The sequence below is a fragment of the Poecilia mexicana genome, unplaced genomic scaffold (genome assembly GCF_051168715.1).
Source record: "Poecilia mexicana isolate PSO_F unplaced genomic scaffold, ASM5116871v1 scaffold_9, whole genome shotgun sequence".
NCBI lineage: Eukaryota > Metazoa > Chordata > Actinopteri > Cyprinodontiformes > Poeciliidae > Poecilia > Poecilia mexicana.
Window position 1 is genome coordinate 51,832 of NW_028263378.1, and position 24,817 is coordinate 76,648.

The 24,817-nt window shown below is 40.7% G+C and overlaps 1 protein-coding gene across 1 annotated transcript; it reads right to left on the reverse strand.

The window, feature by feature from the left end:
- Window positions 1–944: 944 nt before the first annotated feature.
- Window positions 945–23,408, reverse strand: LOC106910143 (noelin-like). The gene is made up of 6 exons (XM_014976720.2): window positions 22,968–23,408; window positions 20,395–20,544; window positions 9,030–9,185; window positions 6,976–7,195; window positions 3,398–3,504; window positions 945–2,992 (listed from the first exon to the last, which is right to left on the reverse strand). The coding sequence occupies exons 1-6, from the start codon at window positions 23,034–23,036 to the stop codon at window positions 2,330–2,332; spliced, it is 1,365 nt and encodes a 454-aa protein (XP_014832206.1). The 5' UTR covers window positions 23,037–23,408; the 3' UTR covers window positions 945–2,329.
- Between the last annotated feature and the right edge of the window lie 1,409 nt (window positions 23,409–24,817).

The following is a 24,817-nucleotide window of genomic DNA, read 5'->3' on the forward strand; positions in this document are numbered from 1 at the left end:
GATTTTATTGATCGTGGATGGATGAAATCTACTAGTTTTGTTCTTCAACACTGTCCCACCTGGCTCACAGCTCAGTGCAGGAGAGCTGAGTGAGTCTGGATCTCCAGGCTCAGATGTTGTAAGAATCCCCAACCTGAAACCTGATGGAAGGCTGATCCTCATCTTTAAAATGCTAACCAATGTTTTTCAAACTTAAAACATTTACATGTCTGTAACTACAAGCTTGTAAACTACCAAAGAAGCATATTCATAAACTTGAATGGGGCAGTTGCAACTAAATATGCCTAAAGGCATATTTCAAATATGTCAACACCTGCAGGAAAGCTGCTCTTCCTGCAACGTCCTTCAGTCCCTATGTGAAGAAAATATGCATGAATGCTTTGCAGAAAGATTTATCATCCTACAAGTGATTTTGTGCTGACCAAAGAATTTTAAATTTTGAGTGATTACCTGATTATATTTGTGTTCATCTACTTCTTAAAGTCTATGCACTCTGTTTACAGCTCCTTTTGCTCTGAACCTATTTCATAAGAAAACCCCCAGGTGGCATCTGCCTTGACATGACTTGTGTCTCTATGAGAAACAGAGTCCAACAGTGTTGAAAGGCATTGTGAAAAGGAAAGAATATGGAAATGGCTCCCAAAATGGCTGCGCCTCAACAGCTACCACTGCTCCTTGTCCACAATTCAGTTTTTAAACTTCCCTGGAAGATTAACTAGCCCTCTAGCAAAGCTATTCTGAACATTTTTGCGAACCGGTAGTGGGAATAATCTTCATCCATTTCGCTTGGTGGATCACTTGTTAGACCATGTGGAGCTTGTGAAGAATTTTGCAGTTCTTGGTTCAGTTCCAGTCATTTTTTGCAGTTTCTTCCCTTCTTTCTTAGTCATCTTTACCCTCATATCATTTTACAATAAATGCCACAAATTCCAGAAACTCCTCAGTCCACACATCTGCACAGTTCCCACTTTTATTTCCTTAATCTACACAAAAAAAGTGAAAATGTTCATGTTGATTCTTGACTTGTATTAATGCTTACACAAAATCTACACAAAACAATGGAATAAAGAGAGTCAAACAGCTAATCATGTGTATAATTAATTGATCCATTTGGATTTCTTTACATGGCTCCGAACATCAAAATAATCAAAATGATTTCACAATAAATGAATTAAATTTTCTGAATCTATTACAAAATCTGCTTGTATGTCAAAAAAGAGAAACACACCATATAATATTACCATCATTTAAATAAATGTGGGTTTTTGTTATTCAGCAAAAAAAGGGTTTATATTTCAGTAGAAATTATGTTTCACAAACTAAGCTGATATTAGCACAGAAAGTCATACGAAAAGTTACAGACTTTAAAGTTCTGCTTTTCCTACAAAAAGTTCTACCAATACTTTTTTGCAAAAGAGAACAATAGCTATTGCTGTTTGATATGTTACATTTAAAAAAATCATAAAATTCCATTTTGAATTGGCATCCTAAAGTTATACATTCTGAAAAAAATACAAACAATCCCAAAACAATACATATATTTTATTCAAAAACTTTGTTGTAATTTAGAAAGCAATCGACGTCAAGGTTAAAAGGAACTGTTTCGGAGGAGGGGTGGAGGAATCAGTCCGTTTCCTAAAATCTGTAACAATAAAATAACATTTTAACATCTAAAAGTTAACAGTACAGTACTGACTTTGTTCCATATTTTCAGTACCAAGAAAATGTCTGGACTTGGGGAATTACAAAAACCAGGAGTACATGGTTAGTTTCTTAAACTAGAAACACTCATTACGTTTTGGTTCCTTCAATTTTTTTTATAGCAATCTGAGAATAGAAATGTTTTTAACAGCTTGATTAATGATTTCCAGCCCAGCTTTAATGTTTATATGACTTATCAATGAAAAGATAAAGGTCTTTGTAAAATTCACAACATGCATCTTAATCCAATATTTAGTGTTGTGACAATTTTAAAAACTTATAAAATCAGAAATACTTTTGGAGTTTCATAGTTCTAAGAGTGCTGTCTCTTATTTGTTCACGATTGAAACGCCGACATCTTATTGTAGTGCCCCATGCTAAGAAACGCCTCTAAAACTCTGTGTAGTCCAGACAGGGGTTGATCGAGGAACAGTCCGTTTTCTGATTCTCTTCAGCCGTGATTAACAGTTTCAGTCAGTGATCCTGTTTGCCCTGGAAGCACATAAATTATCTGAATAATTGCTTTTGTCTTACAGGTGTCTTGGAGTCATACATTGTGAGAGGAAATGTATAGTCTTATGTGAGAATCATATTATATTAAACTGTGACACAGAGGAACAATGTCTAGTTACTGTATTATATGATAAAGGGTTACATTATACAGAACTTGGTGGCCGTTGTTCCAGGCATAAAGTGCTCTGTCTCTAGGATTGTAATCGAGCATGGACAAGTGGCTGTATTTGTTGGTCAGGGGAATGTCAATGTATTCGTAGGTGGAGGAGTTGGTAGAGAAGGCGTAGTACACCTTAGTTCCTCCTGAGTAGCCATTGGTGACATACAACGTTCCACAGATCATGAAGGCCTCACCGGCACTTCGCTTTGGGTGGTTGGTGGTCCAACTGCGGATGATTTGAAGAGTGTTTGGATTTAATTTGCTCAGCACAATGTTGCCAGCATTTTGATTGGTTGCATAAACAGCCCAGAGCCCACCCTCGTCCACCATGAGGTCGATATCAGAGTGCCCACCCCATGAGTAATGGTACATGTTGTTGTAACCAGCAAAATCAAGCTGTCGGGAGCGGCTGATGAGTGACGTGCTAAAGTCAAATTTGATTATGGTATGACTCTGGAACTTGTTATAGTAAATAGATCCATTATAAACAACTTGGCCAGTACCGGACCACGGATGAGGCAGGCGATGAGACGTGAAGTTATCGGTTGTCATGAAGTCATACATTGACTGGTATTCCCTGACAAAGCGGTTGTTGTGATAACCATCCATGTACCACACCTGTGGGCAGAAAAAGCAATTTAAACTGTTTAGTTTATCTTTAATAGCGTCATTAATTATTGACCAGGGACACCAATTCTGGGTTTGGTGAAGAATAGACTTCAACATGAGTAAAATGCTTTGGTAGGTTGGATAACTGTGTGAACTTCATTTTTTACTCTCACCATATTTACATTTATACCAACTTTATTCAGTGTCTTTCAGATTAGCAACAGGAGATGAAAGTAATACACTCGTCCAATGTATTGTGAACAATAAATTGGACATTAATTGTTCACAACTGGCCTTTGAGATGAAGCTCATTCAGAAATTCAACTCCACATTTCCAATGCTGAAAGATTCAAAGTAAGACAAAATGTCCTTTGTTGTTTTGGTGGTTTCTGTTCTGAAAGTTGTGACACTTACCCTGTTGTCTCCAACTGAAGCCAACGGGTCGGTCATCCACGAACCAAATCTGGACCCAGAAGTTTTCATTGTAATAGGTTCTGATATTCCTGTAAGTTTCCCACAAGCTGTAAAAATACAGAACTATATGAAGACATGGCACAATAAAATGTGGAAGAGATCAAATCAAGTAGAATGTTAACTTTAAAATGATTATATAGGTTTATTTAAATTAGAGGGCTTTTGATGCCACTCAATGAAATCAGTTGTGGTTTTACATTATTGCCTCATTTGCATGTTCACCGTTTCTTTGCAATTATCTTTTAACCTTTAGTCCTGGTCTGACATTCTGGTTAAGATTTAAAAGATCTTTTGATCCTTCAGCTTCCCCTCAAGGTATTGAACCTCTGTGTTATTCTTGACCAGGACATTTACGTCCCATGTCCTTTTTTCTTTTCCAGAATATTGTCAGAATTAGCAATATTCTGTCAGGAGTGATGCTGAAAAGGGAGTTAAGTTCTCCGTTTTTAAAGCCAGACTATACACTTCAAGGATGCTGTTTTCATCTAAGAATGACTTCAGTTGACAATGCACAATTTCTCCAAGATTTTGAAGAGAACAGAGAGCTTAGTGAGTGGCCTAAAATTATCACATATGGAGCAGTCTACACTATGCTTCTTGATCAGTGGTGTCATGACAGTATGATTAAAGCTGCAGGTACAATCCTAATCTCCAAACTGGTATTTAAAATCTCTAACACACACAATGCCAAGGTATTGAAGGTCTTAAAAAAGATGAAGTGGGACTGGATCGATGGGAGATCCAGAAGACTTCATATGTCATCCAAAAAAGATGAACTAACAGACTCAGCAGAACATGCATGTAGTAAAAATGGGAAGGTCAGTGGGTCCTAAGGTGGGCAACATTATTAAGAAAAAAACTCAAAGATTCACACACCTCAGTGGAGTCTTCAAGGCAGACTTTGGTTTGATTAACATTTTCAGATCTTGCATAACATGCAGAGAATACATGTCAGTCATTGAACCAAGCAAAGAATGAACCAAAGCTATTTGACCCCATTAGCTTAAACCATCTCACATAGCATCTACTATGTTTATGTTGTTGATAAAGATCTTTTATTTTGTTCTGCCCACATGACCAACATCCACTACAGTCACTGGGTTCTGTGTCTAAACTATGAGAGAATGGGTCAGAAATGTCTCCAGAAGACAGAAGTTATTTTTGTGGTCCCAAAATGACAATCTTAGAAGGGAACTGTATGGAAGAACTTTTCTGCCATAATTTGACAGCACACATTTTCACTTTGAAAGCAGGACTTCATGTCTTCTCAAAATGTGTAATGCTTATACTGAAAAATTCTGCTTTCTTTCAAGTACTCGCTGTGCTTCTCAAACATTTGTGCTTGTGCTGACACCTTGTCTCTGCTAGGCTCAATTCACTTGCAAACCTCTCGGCTCACTTACAAAACATGGATCCACAGAAGCAACTGTGTTACAATGTAGTCACGACATGATATCTATCATTATATGCATATATATGTAGCTATATCTCTATACATTATTATGTTAAGTTGTAACACGGTTAGTTCTGTGGATCCATTTTCTTTGTTTGGGTGAAAAAATCTCCTGGCCAAGATCAGTAGCTGTTAGCCATCAGTAGCTGTTAGCCATCAGTAGCTGTTAGCCATCAGTAGCTGTTAGCCATCAGTAGCTGTTAGCCATCAGTAGCTGTTAGCCATCAGTAGCTGTTAGCCATCAGTAGCTGTTAGCCATCAGTAGCTGTTAGCCATCAGTAGCTGTTAGCCATCAGTAGCTGTTAGCCATCAGTAGCTGTTAGCCATCAGTAGCTGTGCTGGCAGATGTTTATTGTAACAAGGAGTAGAGAGCTGAGGTTGAATTCCCTAAGCCCAAATGTTTGTGAATGAAAAGAAATTCATGGCAAAACTAAAGGGATAAAGTGAAAAGGGTAGATCTAAACTGAATATCTAAATATCCTTTCAGCTACATAAATTATTCAGTTTTAGTCATAAAAATATAGATATATAAATACTGATATGGTCACTGCCACAAAGCCACTCTTATGCAAGTCTCAGCCACATCCTGGAATTGTGTGAACTTATGGTCATCTAACGCTGAATGCCAACAGCTCTGCTGGTCATTATAAAGTCACACAACTTTTAAAAGATCTGAAGTGTGATCTGTAGTGTTGTACTAAAAACTGCCTAACCAGAGACCAAGACTTTGTAAGAGGTGAAATGAAGTCGAAAACCACAATTAATTGGGAAAGAATTTTCAGATCCTTACATTACGAGACATCCCACCTGCGCTAGCTCATTAGCCAGCTAATCTGTAAAAGGGCTCCAGACTGAAGCTATATTCACACAGCAGGTCTTAATGCTCAATTCAGATTTGTCTTTGCATACTTGTTCATGTTGCTAATTAACCTCATCATCCCCACAGCGTTGCTGTGACACAGCAGTGCTCTGTTTATCAAAATAATTATGGATGGAGAGTTTTACACCTTTTTCAGCAGGTTAGGGTCAGGATTCTGGGTAACACTTTATTTGAAGGGGGGGGAATAAGACTGTCATGACACTGTCATAAACATGTCATAACCCCCGTCATGAACATCAATAAGCCTTCATGAATATTTATGACTGTTGTCATAAAGTGTCATTCGGTAAATTATGACACTTTTAATACAAAGTTGACATTATTCAAAATGTCTTTGTTATGACAACTTGACATTAACCAAGAAATCATTACTGAAATAAATTTGTTATAAAAGTATTACTGATTGCACTTTAAAAATGAGGTAACTTTATGTTATTAAAGGTAAAGTTTAAACAGTAATGATTTCCTGGTTAATGTCAACTTTGTATTACAAGTGTCATAATTTACTGAATGAGGCTTTATGACAACAGTCATAACTATTCATGAAGGCTTATTGATGTTCATGACAGGTGTTATGACATGTTTATGACAGTGTCATGTCAGTCTTATTCACCCCCTTCAGATAAAGTGTTACCGGATTCTGTTACTGGGAGTCAACAGTATCGTCAAAAGATCACAGCACAAAGGAAGTTAATAAAAACTAATTGTTTTACAATCACTTGTAACATGATGTGCTTTACTGACAGAAATCTTTCATAAATATATAATCATAATTTTCAGTCAGTGTTAACATCCTGATTTACCACATCTGGCTTTTTCTGGCACAGCATTATGATGAATGTCTCACATCAATAGTTTTCAAAGCATCTGCCATCTGAAAGGACATGTGGTATTTTATTTATTTTTACTTTTATGTTATTAGATACACATATTGGAAGTGGCACAGGTTGGATTTTTTTGGGGCCACTCAAACTGCGGTGAAAATGTTGGATGTGGGTTATATGAACAAAAAAGGCAGATTTGGGTCACGTTTCCCTGCTGTGTGAATGTAACCCAATTAGTTGAACTACTGCCACAACATTTAGGGAAACTCACACCTACAGACCCACAACTTCTTTCCAAATAGTCTTGAGACCAAGTTTCACAACACTAGTGAACTGAGAGTGTTCCCGTTTGTCTACACACCAAGCCTCTGCATGCAGGCGCGCAGACGGTTCTCCAGGTCCATGACCCGGCTGTGGACCTCCTGGTAGTCCAGTCCTCCCAGTTGTTCCTGCAGTGATCCCAGCAGCTCCGTCACATTGGCTGCTTCCTCTTTAAACTGTCGGACCAGCAGAGCATCTGCCTTATAGGCTTCCAGAACCGGGATGAGAGGACGCAGCTCCTCCATCTTGGCTTTAATGGACTGAGACAGAAAAATGAAAGGAACTTTTAAAAGTATTTTCATAATTAATGAATTTGATCAAAGTTGCATAAGAACTCTGTGGCATTGGACCTATATGTACTTATGATATAGATCGGTTGATCAGCAGAAGGATCATCAGTCATGTCGCCTTCAGAGCGTAGGCACAAATATATTTTTTATATTAATAATTTTACAGTCAGGCTAATAAAATAATTTACAATTGTCTCTCTTCACTCCTGCGTGAAGCTTTGTGGCATCTGCTGTTGTCAGAGGTTTTATTTTTAGCTCACCGTCTCCATGTCTCACTGCATCAACCTGCTGCATTTTTACTTTCTGAAGGCTTAGTTTGTCATCGGCCTTGAAAGATGCAGCTAAATCTTAATTTTTCCTCTAATTGTGAACAAAACAGGAAGAAATAATTTTACTGAATTAGGTTTCCTGGCCGCCTGCAGCCTTCAGTCTGTTCCGTTGCCTCTGTGTGTTTAATAATAACTACATCGGCTCCCTGTAGCTCAGAGAACAGACTGTAAAATACTGTTAGTTTATAAATCACTGGACGGTTTAGCACCACAACACATTACAGATCTGCTGTTGTTGTATCAACCTTCCAGACCCCTCAGGTTCTGGTTCTGGTTCTGCTCTGCATCCAGAACCAGAACCAAACAAGGAGAAGCAGCATTCAGCTTCTATGCACCACAGATCTGGAACAAACTTCCAGAAAACTGTAAAACAGCTGAAACACTGAGTGTCTTTAAATCCAGACTAAAACCCTCCTGGTTAGTTTATTTGAAACATAATCAGTTATGAATTTAACGACGGCGTCGACTTAATGTGACGTTTTGATTGTTGCTTCTCTGCTGCATGACTTTGTGAAGCTCTTTGAAATGCCTGCTGCTGAAATGAGCTGTACAGATACAATTTGATTGATATATAAAAACATACATTTTAGGAAAATCCTATCCTGGTGCCCTTAATGCTCACCAGTAATTTGTCTTAGACTCGGCATATCTCTCTGAGAGCTGACGATCTTACTGTGAATAAATTGCTTTAATAATGGTAGTTAGTCATTTTTGAGCCATTTTCTCATAATTTATCGACTCACCTGTATTTAATCCTTATGGGACATTAACACACGTCTCATTCACTAACATTCATTTGGTAGAATAACTCGTTTTGTCACTGTGATAAAGTTGTAGCACACTGATTGACAACATGCTAGCTAATGCTCAAACAGTGAGATTAATCCAGGTAACCATGGCAACCAGTGGCCTCCATGGCTCTTTCCGCAGTAAAGTTGTTCGCATCTGCTGTGTTTACAAACCAATAGATTGATAAATACTTTACTTATCCCAAAGAGGGAAATTTACATATTCAATAGCAGCAACAGTCATACAGTGAATAGCAGAAACACTAAAATAAAATAGACACATACATAAAAACCACAAAGTACCATGCTACACATATATATGCACCACATACGGTGTCAGAGAGAATAAGACGAGCAGTTCCTCTGGGTTAAGGTTAGCATTAGCGTGTGCTGCTGCTGCTTCTCGGTTCGTCCCGGCTGAATCATCACGTCTGAATCAGATGATTGATTTAGAAGAGTCAGTGAAGTCCTGGTAAAAACCTTTGATTCACATCTAATCTTTACAAGTAAGAACAGGGAAAATCATGCAGTGAGCCAGAAGTTCAGATCAGCTTGATCTGTGATTGAATTTATCAAAATGTTAACATTTCATTTCATGATTCAAGCCATCAATTAATTGTTGTGATTTTGATTTCAAACTTAAGGCCTCTTCACTGGTTAGTCATTGACAAGCTGGTGTGTTGGTACCTTGTACTGCCTGGCAATGTTGCTCTCATGGCCCTCCTCAACTTGTTTGAATTTGTTTTCAAGACTTTTCAGCTGCACCTCCATCCTCTCAACAAACTGCATGTCCCTCTGCGTCCGTTGGTCCAGAACCTCAATGGACTGACTCATGTTTTGAACCTGCATAGAATCAAATCAATACATGGTCACCTGCATCATTCTCTGTATTTCACTGCAAATAGAACCCATCAGTGCAATCGCATGCAAAACTGCATTTTAATTCTAGTTTTATGATTAATGTCAATGTCTATGGTCTTAATTTCACCATTAATGCTTCTTTCCACTGTGTTGGCTTCGTTATTTGAGTTTTGTCTCCTTTAGCCGTCAGTAGCAATGACTCAGAATATCTGAGTAAAGTATTTGATATCCGAGTATCAAATACATTTTCTCTCAGCTTCTCATTATGGAAATAAGTCAGGAAAACTGCAGAAGATGATCTGTGTTTGGATGCACAGCTCTCTGTCTCTCGATTAGTCAAAGCAATTCAAGGTGCATTTTCTGACATCTGTGTACTGTTTTTATCCTTTAGGTCAGTGGAGCCCAAAGTGGGAACTGAAGGCCCGGCATCCTGCATGTTTTAGTTCTCCATGGTTTAACGTACCTGGATCCAGTGATGCTCATTAGTAGAACACTGACATGCTGAGGAGGAAGTTCCTACCACCAGGGAGAAGCTAAAACAAGCAGGATGCTGACCCTTCAGGACCCACTTTGGTCACCACTGTTTTAGGTCATTCTGTGTTATGGCAACCCAAAATGCATAATTCATAGGGACAGGGGAAGATGCAAGGATCCATCAGGGAAACGATGATGCATAAATACACACAGGGCAATCAAGAAAGTGACAAACAGCTGGAATCGGTGAGCAGAGAAGGATGACATACGAAGGTTAAATAGTCAAATACAAACAATAAAACTTAAGCTCCAAAATTAGTTGCCAGTTAAAAAAATAAGAAAAGTAAATGGATGGGCTAGAGAAAGATACACACCGTGATAATTCTGGATTAAGACTATGTATGTCATGGTTTCGTTCAGATGTCTGACTCACAAATGGTCTCAGCAGAATAATTAGATGTAAAAGGTTTATTGAAAAGAATGATTCTTGTTGGGTTCTTGATCCTGGACACTGGAGACATGGGACTGCAAGTTCACTGGGAAGGAGGGAGAAGTGAGTGGGAATGAGAGAACGTCGAGTCTTGAAGAGCGTAGATCTTACTGCTGCAGATGCCAAATGGACAGATTGCTGAGTGGAGGCTAGAGGCAGAGGACACGACGTCTCCTGGGGCCAGGATGGTGGAAACCAGGGCCGTGCAGAGGCCACTAAGGGGCAGGTGCTCAAAAAAAAGGGCCCATTTTACCGCATTCTAGGACAGAATATTAAAGCCACACAGATTTCAGAGTTCAATAAACAATGATAAATTACAAAATTGTAAGATATACAATCAAAGTTAAGGAAAATCTCTACGTAGATCATACAACTATGTATATGTAAGATATTTTATTAGTAATTTCTTTCTGCAGGTCTATTTTGTTATAGGAAAGTTTTGCAATATTTAAATCCACAATTTAGTAAGATATGTAAATCCGAGCTGGACCACCAGACATATTTAGTCTTTACAGAATTACACTATTAAAGATATAAACAATACAACCTTTTAGTGACTGTAATCTATAAAAAAGAGCTGCCTGGTTGCTGCAGTGGAGATGAAGATGGTCCATTCAGGAAAGCAGAGCTGCATCAAACTTTAACGTGGAACTGCAGAAAAAAGAAAAAAAAAAAAAAAGCAAATATTGAATTGTTAATGCATGTCACCATGAGAACAGCTGCTGAGTTTAGCTTAAAAATCTCACATTTTTCTCATTAAGTGAAAAAATTATTTGCAAAACAAACTTATTTGTGCATGTCATAAATATTTTCTTGCTATTCTAAGTTTTTGTTTGTGACTCAAAGTTTTGCTTGTGATTCTCACATGACGTCGTGGGCGGGGCCTAAAATCACAACAAAAGATTTCTGATGTGTGCAAATAAAAGTTTGTTTGGCAAATAACTTTTTTAATTCACGAGACAAAAATGAGTTATTTAATTTAAAAAAAGTTTTTTAAACAAAATAATTTGTTTTTTAAAAAGAAATCATTACAATTCCAAAAGTTTTGATTACAATTTTATTTTACTTAACTGAGGTTAGTTTATTTTTTCCCATTGAATAATTGGGGAAAAAATTAACTCCATACTCTGCGAACCCTAAACTTAAAGTCTGGTTGAGTTTTTTCTCCTTCATTAATGACTTTTATTACATACATTATATCTATCATGGTAGTTCAGGGCGAGTTATTTTTAATTCTAAATGAATACCCTTGTTGGACATTTATTTAAGTGCTATTCTCCTTCAAGATACATTTACCTAACACCAGAATAAATGAAATGTACATTATGCAGCAAAGGAAATTAGACATTTATCCATTATGGAGATGATCGGTTTTGGACGGGCGATGTGCCCCATTGCATAATCGATACCGAAGAATGACTGATATCATTAACGATACAGGGAAAAAGCTTTTCAGTTATCTAGCTTCTAGCAAAGTCGTTAGCTAGCAGCTAGCTGATAGCACAACAACAACAGCCTAATGTCTGTATGATAAAAATACTGAATGATAGATCAGAACAGTTTCTCCTCACCTGGCTGTCTCCTCCCCTCAGCAGTTCTTCAGAGAAAGGCAGACGCAGAGGCCTGTCAGTGTCTGTTGTATTTCATTACCTCTCTGCTTAAACCGCTGAAGCAGAAACGAGACTTCAACGTTTTCCGTCATCTGACAAGCAGCAAGTCTACTCCACTTTATTCACCAAAAACGTTTTTTTAATTCACCAAAAACTGATCTGTAATCTGAGGCAACTGCATCATGCATCACAGGCAAAAGGTCAAAGGTAACAAGGTGACCGGAGGGCTTATGTTGTACAAAAAAAAAGAAAAAAAAAAAGAAAAATTCGTACATGTTATGCGTCAGAAGAGGGCTTAGAAAATAATACCAAAAACAAAAAAAATTGACCAAAAGGGCACTTGGGGGCAAGGAGCAAAAGGGGCAGGTGCTCAAGCCCCCCCAGCCCCCCCCCTGCATGTGCCTGGTGGAAACGTTGCAGGTTTGAATAAAAGCGCGATGAGCCGTGCTGCTTCTTGGGTCATAGGTAGTTTGGTTGTACATCAGCTGAGAGTAGCATCTGAGGAGAGTGTCAAAAAGAAAAAAAACAATTGCTCCACTTCCAAGACACTCAAAAACATACCCTAATTTCAAACCAGTCAGAAAGATGAAAGAAAAAACACCAGAAACAGCAGAGCCGCTTCACAAAACCAGGACAGCAGATTAAAGCAGGAATTTCCAAATATCCTAGCTTAAAGCTGTAACAGTTACCATGGTGATTTATTCAGTGAAGCTAGCCTGCTCCAAACCAAGGTGACAGCTATGCTAATAGCTATGCTAACCACTAGGCTAACAGTTATACCACAGATGTTAAACTCCAGTCCTGAGGGCCGCTGCCCTGCAGCTTTTAGATGTTTCTCTGCTGAACCGCCTGAACAGAATCATCAGGTCATTAAGGCTCTGGAGACCTTGATCTACAGCAGGGGGAGGAAATGAAGCCGTTTCATTCCAGGGTTTTCACCTGTGGCACATCTAAAACCTGCAGGACAGCAGAGGACTGGAGTCTGACACCCCTGAGCTGTACTAACAGCCAGGTTTAGTTAAGCCTGCAGCCTCATCTGTTCAGTCAGAAACCAGTGAGTTTTGTCCCCGATTCTTTTTTTTTTCCTTTTGTTTTACCTCAAGGGCATTAAAATGCCACTGATTCATTTTGGTATGCAGTGAAATAGCATTATGATTTTAACATTATAACGTTAGAAAATGCGAAAATAAATTATAAAATGACTCATGGAGAATCTGTTACTGTTCGGCTGTTTCTGAAGACCGCTGCTCCAGTTTGACAGAAAGGCCTTTAGTTGACCATTACAGTGATGAGGGGATTAGAAAAATGGCTGATAAACAAATGTACTCTAGTTAATTCAAGCCATATAACGTCCTTTACAGATTTTACTGATTCATTTTACCTGAAATGATGTTTAAATGTAAATTAACTTTAGGGTTAGGGTATAATTAAATAAATGCATAATTTAGATCACACTCCATTTAAAACAAATACATATTTACATCAAAAACATTCTTTTTGTCTGTTTTACATTTTATAAGCTCTGTTATAATTTATCTTTTGATTTATGTTAAGCTGCCTTTGCAGAGGTAAACAAGAAAATGCCCCTTCAAAACAAAAGCATCACAACTCAAAAAGGAAGTTAACCATAGATAAAACAAATTAAAAACAATATGGGCTCACCACCTGTGGGGGGGGCTAAAGGGGTGCATTGTGTTATGGGCGGCAGCCGAGGGAGGGGACCCTGGTGGTCTGATCCTCGGCTGCAGAAGCTCTTGGGACGTGAAATGTCACCTCTCTGGTGGGGAAGGAGCTGGAGCGAGTGTGTGAGGCTGAGAGGTTCCGGCTAGAAACAGTCGGTCTCACCTCGACGCATTGGCTCTGGTTCTGGAACCAGTCTCCTTGAGAGGGGCTGGACGTACTTCCACTATGGAGTTGCCCACGGTGAGAGGGGCCGGGGAGGAGTGGGCATACTTATTGCCCCCCATCTCAGTGCCTGTATGTTGGGGTTTACCCCGGTGAATGAGAAAGTAAGCCTCCCTCCGCCTACGGGTGGGGGGACGGGTTCTGACTGTTGTCTGTGCTTACGGGCCGAACTGCAGTTCAGATTACCCACCCTTCTTGGAGTCCTTAGAGGGGGTACTGGAGAGTGCCCCTCCTGGGGACTCCCTGGTTCTGCTGGGGGACTTCAACGCTCACGTGGGCAATGACAGTGAGACCTGGAGGGGTGTGGTTGGGAGGAACGACCCCCCGATCTGAACTCGAGTGGTGTTCTGTTGTTGGACTTCTGTGCTCATCACGGATTGTCCATAACCAACACCACGTTCAGGCACAAGGGTGTCCATATGTGCACTTGGCACCAGGACACCCTAGGCCGCCGCAGTTCGATGATCGACTTTGTCATCGTTTCATTGGATCTGCGGCCGTATGTCTTGGACACTCGGGTGAAGAGAGGTGCGGAGCTGTCCACTGACCACCGCCTGGTGGTGAGTTGGCTCCGGTGGTGGGGGAGGAAGCCGGTCACACCTAGCAGGCCCAAACATGTAGTGAGGGTCTGCTGGGAACGTCTGGTGGAGTCCCCTGTGAGACGGAGCTTCAACTCCCATCTCCGGCAGAACTTCGAACACGTTCCGGGGGAGGTGGGGGACATTGAGTCTGAATGGACCATGTTCCGTGCCAGGATGAGACTTGGTGCCTCCAAATCTGAGGCCATGGTCTTGAGCCGGAAAAGGGTAGAATGCCTTCTCCGGGTCAGGGGGGTCATCCTGCCTCAAGTGGAGGAGCTTAAGTATCTGAGGATCTTGTTCTTGAATGAAGAAAGAAGGGAGCGGGAGATCGACAGGCGGATTGGCACAGTGACTGCCGTGAAGCGGGCGCTGTATCGGTCCGTTGTGGTGAAGAAAGAGCTGAGTCAAAAAGCGAAGCTCTCAATTTACTGGTCGATCTACTTTCCCACCCTCATCTATCGTCATGAGTTCTGGGTCATGACCGAAAGAATGAGGTCCCGGATACAAGCGGCTGAAATGGGTTTCCTCCACAGGGTGGCTGGGCTCTCCCTTAGAGAGAGAAGCTCGGTCATCCAGGAGGGACTCAGAGTAGAGCCGCTGCTCCTCCACGTCGAGAGGAGCCAGTTGAGGCTCAGGCATCTGGTCAGGATGCCTCCCTGGTGAGGAGTTCAGGTCCCACCAGGAGGAGGGGAAACCCAGGCCACGCTGGAGGGACGATGTCTCTCTCCTGGCCTGGGAACGGCTTGAGGTTCTCCCGGAGGAGCTGGGAGAAGTGGCTACGGAGAGGGAAGTCTTGGCCTCCCTTCTGAAACTGCTGCCCCCACAACCCGACCCTGGATAAGCGGAAGAAGATGGATGGACAGTTTATTAGTCATTTGCATATTATAGTTAACATTTTATCCACTTTTATTTTCCAGATACTGTATTAAATCTTGACCTGTCATGTTTATTTTGTATACATTTCTATGAGATGGAACAAAAAAGAGCAACATGAATGAATTTGCTGTCAGATTAACATAATATTGACTTAATTTATTAGATTAAAGTTGTTTATTTGAGCAAATGACAGATATAACATTTTTTAGTACAGAATGGTTGGGAAATATACATTTTGGGCTAATTATGCTTTAATCGATCTGCTATTGCAGCAGCAGTTTTCTTTATTATCATCGGCTTTAATTCCTCACAATCCTCAATAAAAGATGTTTGCTTGGTGTGAGGAACAGCATATGCAGATTATCCAGCATAGCATCAGTGAATCTGTGATTGATCTCTTTGGTCTCCTGGAAAAATCTGCTGAAGCTCCTGATACTCTGAAGTCTGGATGGACTCGGCTGCAACTACTGAGTCGGTTTGATCTGAACAGATGAAATCAGGATAACCTGACGGAGCTGAGCCTGGGTTTACCTCTGATCCCGATTCCTGAATCCTGGTTTGGTGAAACAAAGTTAAGTTGGGTTCAAAAGACCTCACATGGGTTTGATAAAAATGTCATTGTGACATACTGCATACACTACTACGTTCTAGTATTTTTTTGAAGTATGACTTATTTGAGTGTCAAGGTCGTCACAGTTTTAATGTAACAGCAGATATCACTAGCCAGCAATGAATGAGGTAATAGGTAATGAACCTTGGCTTGGAAAGCTTCATCTAGCCATCGCTGGCTAAACGTCCACAGAGAGTTCAGATAAGGTGTTCAAGTCCAGTCTTCCAGAGCTACTGTCCTGCACCCTTTAGATGCATCCTTCCTCCAACAGACCGGGTTCAAATGGCTGAATTCCCTCATCAGCAGCCATTCAGCTCTGAACAGACCTGGTAACTACACTTTCGTTTGATTCAGGTGTGTTGGAACAGGGAAGCATCTGAAAGTTGCAGGGTGGTAGCTCTAGAGGACTTTAGCACCCTGCACCAGAGAAACATGGGGCTAAGGTTTCACCACCTGTAAGGAGGGACTGACAGCCAACTGCTGATACACTGCAGCTGATCACTGATGAGCTGAGAACCAGCCCTATGGTGCCCTCTGGTGGATATCCAGATAAAATTAATATCCGATTCTGGGTGACTGAAGATCTTATGGAGACAGTCAGAAGGCTAATACAGTTCCACAAAATGGTGGAGGTCCAGAGGGAAGTTGGTCCCCAGGGTTGAAGTTAGCAGTGTGGAGGTGCGCAGCGCAGACAATTGTTCTTTATTTCAGGATGGAGGCGCAGTGGTGCAGAGTTTGACGGTGGACAGGCAGGTGGTTGTTCATATGGTTTGCAGGCAAGTGGTTCTCAGGAGGAGCAGCAAAGGACTAAGAGGCATGGGATGGAGAGAAAGGAGTCAGGAATCTTAGAAGCAAATGGATGAAGAGAAGCCATAGATGAGTGCTAAAAGAAGCTGCAGAGGTAAAACCTCACAAAGAGCTCAGAGAGAACCAGTTCCTGCCTTAAAGTGAGTCAGCTGTCTGTCACCAGGAAAAACTCCTGGTTGATCAGCAGGAAGCCACATCCTGCACAGAGGATGAAGCAAAAACCCTCCTGCCCTGAAAACTCAACACATTCATCATCACAGTGCCTTGCCCTGTAAACACTCTTTAATCAAGACAGAGCAGCCACTGTGATCTTGAAAAGGCAGTTTTCCCATACTCATATTTTGAATATGGTGAAAAATGTACTTTCCCCATTTGTTCCACGCTGTAGCTTTAAAACTTAAACCATTCAAGTGGATCTCTTGTAAAACAGCTGCATCTCTGTGACCCTTTGTTGTTGGGTTCACATTAAAATTCAGGTCTGACATTTTCAACTTAATCATCATGATTTTTTTCTTTATATTTATAATGCACTTAAAAAAAACAAAGTGCTGCACAGGTACACTATAGGGCAAAAATAAATAAATAAAAGATTAACAGAAAAGTCAATGAAGTCGGTAAACAAAGGTTGGCCTAATGATGGCGCTCTCTGGGATTATACGAATGTTTTGAAAGATGAGTTTTTAGAAGACAACATCAGACCTTACATGATGGAAGATTGTTCCTGGGGAACTGGGAGTGCAGTAGCTCCTGGGAACCATCAAAAGCTTTGGGTCTACAGAGCTTAGATTGACGCAGGACACATTGTTCTAAAAGTTCAGCAAGATAAAGAGGTGCCAGATCACTGAGCCTTTTAAAAAGTACAAATAAAATATTAAAAACAATTCTAAAAGAAACAGCAGCATGTGAATGGAATACAAAATCAGGTTGATGTGTTCATACCATCTTGTCTCAAAGACAAAAATCCCATTGCAGGATCATCTTAGACTGGTAGCCAATGGCGCTTTGAACAATTATGGACGGGCGGCAGCGCAGAGTTAAAATGGGACACATGCCTCAAAGCAGCCATCACAGGGTCGAGTCCCAGCCTGTTGACCTTTGCCACATGTCTTCCCACTCTCACAGCCCACTTTCCTGTCTGATCACTAGTAAATACAGACCACTACAGCCACAGAAAACCTAACAAAAAAAGAGTCATGGAAAGGAGTCTTGAGCGGGTCAGCGAGCGCTCATTCAGTTTCCATATAATCAAGGGCGTAGATCCCGTCTCATTATTGGGGGAACCGTAAACAGGAAAATTTCTTAAGACCAATTTGGGGGGGGTTGGCAAAGTTAGAGAAATATAATGTAAAATGTGGTTTAAAATGTTTTTAAACCACATTCAAGCTGCAGGACCAAAAATGGCTAGTAATGCACATCAAACGTGTTTCTCAGTAAGGAGCCTATTGAGAAATAAAACTAAAATTTAAATGTTGCTTCTATACGAGTTTTGTTCATTGTGACTGATCCAACTTCTGCTACAACTTTACAACATTTTAAGGTTCTAAATAAAAAAGCTTTAATGAATAACTGCTCTTAATAAAATTCCTCATAAACATTGATTTATTGAAATGGCTCCTAATACAAGTTATGGGCTATTTAAATTATAAGTTGCTTTATTTTTAAGCATTTTTTAATTATGGCATGTCCTGGGTGACTGAGAACAAATAAGTAGATAGATATTAATATCTGGGAAGTATCATAACACTGAAAGCACCAGGGTTTATATAGAAAAATATTCAGATTTTATTTTGTGCTTTTAAAGGCTCTACGTTGAAGACAGTGAGAAATAAAGGCAGTTTTCTGTTTTTGTCTGTTTTCAGCTCCCACTCTGAGCTGGTCCATCAGCCCCTCCCTCCCCCTCAAACTCTTCTAATTAACTAGAAGTTTAAGAGTTAAATATGAATGAGATGTTTGACAAAAAAGCTTAAGTCTATGCAGTGTAGCAGTTTTGCTAATGAGGTAGCTCATCAAGATTCAGCCAAAGCCTAAACTGCAGTCTGATTCTTATTGTTAATGCGTTTCTTCTTATTGAGCAGTGAAAGTAAGTAAAAGGTGCTACATGTCTTTTGCTTTAAGTATTTACTTACTGGAGGGTTTTTATTTCTGCTGCAGAGCTAGCTGCAGAGCTAACAGCTAACAGCTAGCAGCTAACAGCTAGCAGCTAACAGCTAACAGCTAGCAGCTAACAGCTAGCAGCTAGCTCCAGCGGCTCTAACGGAGCCGGTACTGTTCAGCCCTGCTGTTGCTCCTCCTTCAGGTTGGACTGAACCATTGTTCTAACAATAGTGGGGGGACCTAAATTTTTTTTTTTTTTTTCTGAGATAAATGGCAGATTTATTTCGCTCTTTGTTTCTTTTGCCTTTTCATATTGATGTTATTTAAATGCAAACGTTTCTTCAATGATTTTCTCTTTTGGGGGACAATTCTTGACTTTTCCAAATCCCCGGGGGGTGGGGGGATTTATGCACTATGCATATAATGATGCAGTTTAATACACATTCATGTTCTATACCAGGGGTCCCCAAACTTTTTCCTTGCGAGGGCCACATAACTGTTCCCTTTTCTGGTCGGGGGCCGGTCTTAGTTATTCGAGAAAGAAACCTTAGAAAACTTTTGTTGACGGGGGGGGCTGGATTACTGCCGACGACATATTCGTGTTTGTAGATAGATTTTTACCCAGAATGCAAATGGAAAAAAACCGTGAGCGAAACGGTGACTGGTACTGACTAGTATATATTCCATTGAGGGAAACTAAGTTTCACATCTGCTCAAGAGCCCCCCTGGTGGTTGAAGAAAAATCCACATATATATGAAAAACAACACTGAATGCTCTCTGGTATTGCTCAGGGGGCCGGACCAAATGAGGAGGCGGGCCGTAGCTTGGGGACCCCTGTTCTATACAGAAAAGAAAAACAGCATAAAAACTGAGATTAATTGCATCAAACAAATTATAGTTCCATCATCAGCAGCACCATAGATTTTTGTCTAACTTGTGTATCTTTCCACTTGTCCTTCTAATTAAACCGGTTGCTTGGAGAGCCTTCAGTAAATCCACCAAGTGCAGTGACTGAATTTATTTGAATTTCCATATTGAAGGGGATTCTGTGATTTGGGTTTTAATGCTTTTAGTCTCAAATATGCAATATTACATCATGGAAGACAGCAATTTATTCATCACATGGGAAACTCAAGTATCCTGTAGCATCCATAAAGGTCATGCATACAAATGATCAAGTGATCAAAATCTAAGTGTATGATGACCACAGTGCAAAAAGTGTCCTTGTCAGTGCAGACATACAGGTAAGTGACTCCATGGGAACAAACACACTGAATCCTGTCATATGGAATAGAAGGGCCATTATTAGCAGCTGTCATGAGGTGGCGGTTTGTGGTGATGAAGATTTAATTAACAGCCCAGGCAGTCCAGTTCAGGCGGCATGGCAGAAAACTTAGCAGCAGTTAAATACCGGTAGCAACTGAAAACTAAAGACTGAAGACGAGAGCTGAGTCGGCACAGGACTTCTCAGTACAACTGTGTCCAACAACTGACATACAACAACAACGACTTACAAATGACAAGGATCTGACAAGAGACAGAGACAACAGGTGGACTTCAATACACAGGGAGTAATTAGGGGAACTAGACACAGCTGGGAACAGGATCACAATAAACACAGAAAACTCAAATCCTAACAGCAGCAAGCTAATAATCCAACATCTGTTACTGACAGCAATGCTGCGAGCAGCTGATTTTAGTAATAACAGTAATGTAAGGAAGCTTCATTTTCAGTGGTTTTACCTTCTCCAGCAGTTGTCTGAGTTGTTTGGTTCGAGCGTCTCTGGAGCACACCGTCTGCTGTGGAGCCACCACCGTGCAAACACATCTTCCTTCAGAGTCCTGAGCCGAGCTGTACACCTGCCATCCCTCCTCGGGGGGCGAAGGACCCGCCTGAACAAAACAACCAGCAGCAGGGAATTCTGCCTCAGTCTGATAATTTCCCTTTTTCATTCAAATTCAGACTGAAACTGAACCAAAATAAATTAGTACTACAAAAATGTATTGGCACTTTCAACAACGGATAAAATCATTAATACATTAAGGGAGCGTAAGTTGGAAACTGGTACATGAGACTAAACTGTTGAGTTGAATAAACTGAAAACAGCTTTTGTAAAGCAGGAGGATGTGACATGTCTGCAGTGGGATTTCTTCCAACAACCCACTGGCAGATGATCTCAGAGGGAAGCCAGAAAAGTTTAGAACGGAAAAGAAGAACCGACAGATCGACAGGGGTGCTGTGGTGGCGCGGGGGTGGGGCGCGGCCCACATGGGGAGGCCTTGGTCCTCTGGCAGCTGTCACAGGTTTGAGTCCCAGCCTGGTGGACTTTGCCTCGAGTCTTCCCTCTCTCAGGACTTTCCTGTCCTCGTACTTTCAAATAAAGGCCATTAGAGCCAATTTGTTTTTGTTTTTTTAAAGATGGTAACATTGAGATTGGAGCAGCGAAACCAGCAGAAATCCAACAAACTGGAAACAGGTCATCACACGATCAATGCCAAGGTTCAGAGGTAGACAGAACCTCCTGAGCTACCAAGGTATTTTACCAAGAACAGGTCTAGTCTTTCACCATTGTATTTTTTAATATTATGTTACGTATAACACATTTGTTAAAAATAATTCTCTAGTTTGTTTTTTTACAGTCTAAAAGAAGAACACAAGACAACGACACAGATTTTGGACTGAATCCAGGAAAGACATGAAACTGGTCCGGAGCCGTTTCATTAGGCAACGTTTACTCAGCAAGACCCAAATCAGCTTTACTGCCCAAATTCAACCCAGATCCAATTTGAACGGCTGATTTGATTCTTTTCACCCCAATAAAATCCGATCAGTTCCCCTTCCACATGAGGAACTAAACTGTCTGGACGTTCTCAAACGTCTGCAGGATGAACGTCGCATTTTATCCGACATGCATCAAAATTCTGCAGCAGAAGAATCCAGACAGAATCTAAACGTCTGAAAATGATAATAATGAAGTGATGAAAGCAGTACGAGACAGTGAATGCATCACATCCCAACCACACCAGTTCTGGTTGGACTCCACATCCAAACAGAACCGTTCAGAAGCTGCAGCCAAAGCTGCGCTAAAGGGTGTAACTGTTAGCTGTTAGCTTTCTATCAGCTTCCTTCGTCTGCTGACCGCGTCGCTCTCAACAACTTTTAAATCCATCCAGAGACGGCGGCCATCTTTACTGCCCTAAACAGAGCGATGCTGGGCGGCGCTGATCACGCTGCCAATATAACTGAAATTTTATATGAAAACATGCCAAGTGTGAGTCCTAATAGGTGAGCCTCAGAATATCATCAACATCCACAGAATTATATTTTCATTTGAAATTATTTATTGAACCAGGAAAATGTCCAGAAGTTTCTGGACTCTCTGGGTCTAAAGTGGGAGCCACGTTTAGGTTCGACCCTGTGGGACAAAATGAGAAAAATATCTTCCAAATCCCTCTTCTAGAAATGTGCTGCCCTCTGCTGGCTGGATTGTTTAACTGAGTGAAATGGATCAGAGAACATGTTTGATCAGAAGAATCAATAATCAAATAAAATTATCTCTAACAGAGAGATATCTTAAAGAACCAATGAAATAAAGACATTTTCTGGATTAGGCCTAAGTGCCGTTCAGCTTCTGGGTTTTTATTTTTCTTTACTTGTCCTGGCCATCATCATTGGTTCCTCTTATTTTGGATCTTTTTTTTGTTTTTTTTGTTTTACAGATGAAGCAGCTCACAGTTGGCTGGAGAACGGACGGACGTGTTAGAGAAGTGTTAAAACTCGCACTGTGAGGAGAATTTGTTCCATCTCACTTGGATAAAATTAGAAACTGAAGATTTACTGTTTTGCATTTTGATCCAATAAAATGTAGGTTTTGGTGGCAGATTAATTTTCAGTCTGATCAGTTAGAGTTTAAATGTTTCAGCTTTTCTTTACAACCTGCTTTTTATTTCTTGAGTAATGGAGGAATGCCAGTGTTTCTCAATAATTAGATTTTCAGTTTTTATCCGTTTAATTATTAAGAATTGGACCAAAACTTAATTTTATTAACATATTTCTAACTCAGACTGTTTTGGGTTCCTGATTTTTCAGGTTCCATTAAATGGGATAATAGCTAGAAAAAAATATGCAATATAAAAAAAAATGTTGATTTTGTCTGATTATTTGGTCCAATTTTCAGATATTGAAAAATTTAAATATTCTGTGTATTTTCTCTGAGAACAATTTCATGTTGAGAAAATCTGGGAGATAAAAAACCAGAGAACAAATCAAACGGCAGAACATGAAGAAAATCATCTGAGTTCTGAATTTCTGTTACCAGAGTGAAGCGAGAGCCGATCAGCAGCAGCTGCAGAAAAACATTCAGCAGATTCTCCTCAGACTCCATCACTGCCTCCCAAAAACATCCAGCGCCGACGATCAGCACCGATCCGCCCAGAGATCCGGCTCTACGCTCACCAGTTCACCCAGTATCCTTAGATGATGCAACGGCTAAAAGCAGCCGAGAGAAACCAGAACCCCCAGCTCAGAGAGGGGGAGGGGCTAACAGACAAATCTGAGGAAGAGGAGGAAGAGGAGGAAGATGAGCTGTTTGGTTCTTTCAGTATTTTCCTCTTAAATGTGAATTTTTGAACCTTTTCACTGATATTCAGAATTAAAATAATAAAATCCATAAACCAAATAAAGATGGAAAGTTTAGTGATCAACTGGCTTTAACTGATTATCTCCAGATTATTGATTATTTACACCAAAGGTGTCAAAAGTCAGTCCTGGAGGCATCCTGCATGTTTTATTCTCTCCCTGGTTTTACACACCTGCATCAAATGATGGATCATTAGAGGCCTAAGAGGAACACTGACCTGCTGAGGAGGTTGTTGCTGCCACTAGGGACAGAACTAAAACATTCAGGATGCCGGGCCTCCAGGACCCACTTAGGACCCCCCTGATTTAGACCACCAGTGTCAAACTCCAGTCCTGCAGCCTTCAGATGTTTCTCTGCTGAACCACCTGAACAGAATCATCAGGTCATTAAGGCTCTGGAGACCTTGATCCACAGCAGGAGGAGGAAATGAAGTGTTTTTACCTGTGGCTCATCTAAAACCTGGAGTTTGACTCCCTGATTTAGACAAAACTATCAGGAAGTTAAAATCCTTCATCTGATCCAAACTAGAGATCAGATTCTGCTGTTCAGCTTCCCTGATAATCCAGATTATAATCTCACACAGAAAACCTCAATAATCAGATCCATCAGAGACCTGACCGGTTCTGATCGGTCCAGAGGTTCCTACCAGAATAGTCTGGTACCACAGTGCTGGTTCTGCTGGTAGAATGAGAGGGACCTTCAGTCCCAGTTGGTTCTATTCAGTGCATTTCTATAGCACCGAGTCAGAACTAATGCTGCCTCCAGAATCTTCAACGTCCTGAACTTGTTCAGCACTTTATCAAGTCCAGAGGAGTCCAAAGCTCTTCACAGGCTCATGGTGTTGAGCTACCGGACGGTCGCCACGGCCACCATGGGGCAGTTCTAAAAAATTATTTTCAATCCAATCATGCAGATATTAAAATTTATCCCAGTTATCAATCACAACATAAAGATTCATTAATTATTCAAAATAGATTTAAAAAGTTTTTATCTAAGGAAACAGCAGCCTCACTCCTGACCAGCAGGGGGCGACAGTGGACAGGAAAAACTCCACTTTAACAGGAAGAAACCAGAACCAGGATCAGGACCGACGGGTGGTTTGAGAAAACTGAGCAGATGAACTGATGATTATTTTTGGTGTTCATAAAAGTAACAAGTTAAAATCAGGAGAGGGAAAATGATGAGGTGATGGCAGCATCATGCCGGTTCAGCTGGAAGAAAAGTTTGAATCCTGGATATTTTCAGTGATCTGGGACTTTCTAGATTAGGATGACCGCCCACTGGCCCCCCTATCGGCCCTCCTGACACCCACCAGCAGGCCAGGTGGCTGAAGCGCCTTGCCCAAGGACACAATGGAACCAGCAGCACAGCAACTGCAGGCGAACTCCTCCCACCGCCGTTGACTTCCTGTCCGCTCCAATCATTCTCACTTCCAGTTCAGACTTTCTCCCATCCACTCAGATCGTCTCTGGTAGATTTTCTACCAGCCAATCAGGGAACAGAAAGAGACGATGCTAATGATGGTG

Coding starts and splice junctions, on each gene's coding strand:
- LOC106910143 (XM_014976720.2), bottom strand. CDS start 23,036: ATGGAGTCTGAGGAGAATCTGCTGAATGTTTTTCTGCAGCTGCTGCTG. Junction 20,545..22,967: donor TCGGCTCTCGCTTCACTCTG/GTAACAGAAATT, acceptor TGTTTTGTTCAG/GCGGGTCCTTCGCCCCCCGA. Junction 3,505..6,975: donor CGCCTGCATGCAGAGGCTTG/GTGTGTAGACAA, acceptor GTATTTTTACAG/CTTGTGGGAAACTTACAGGA.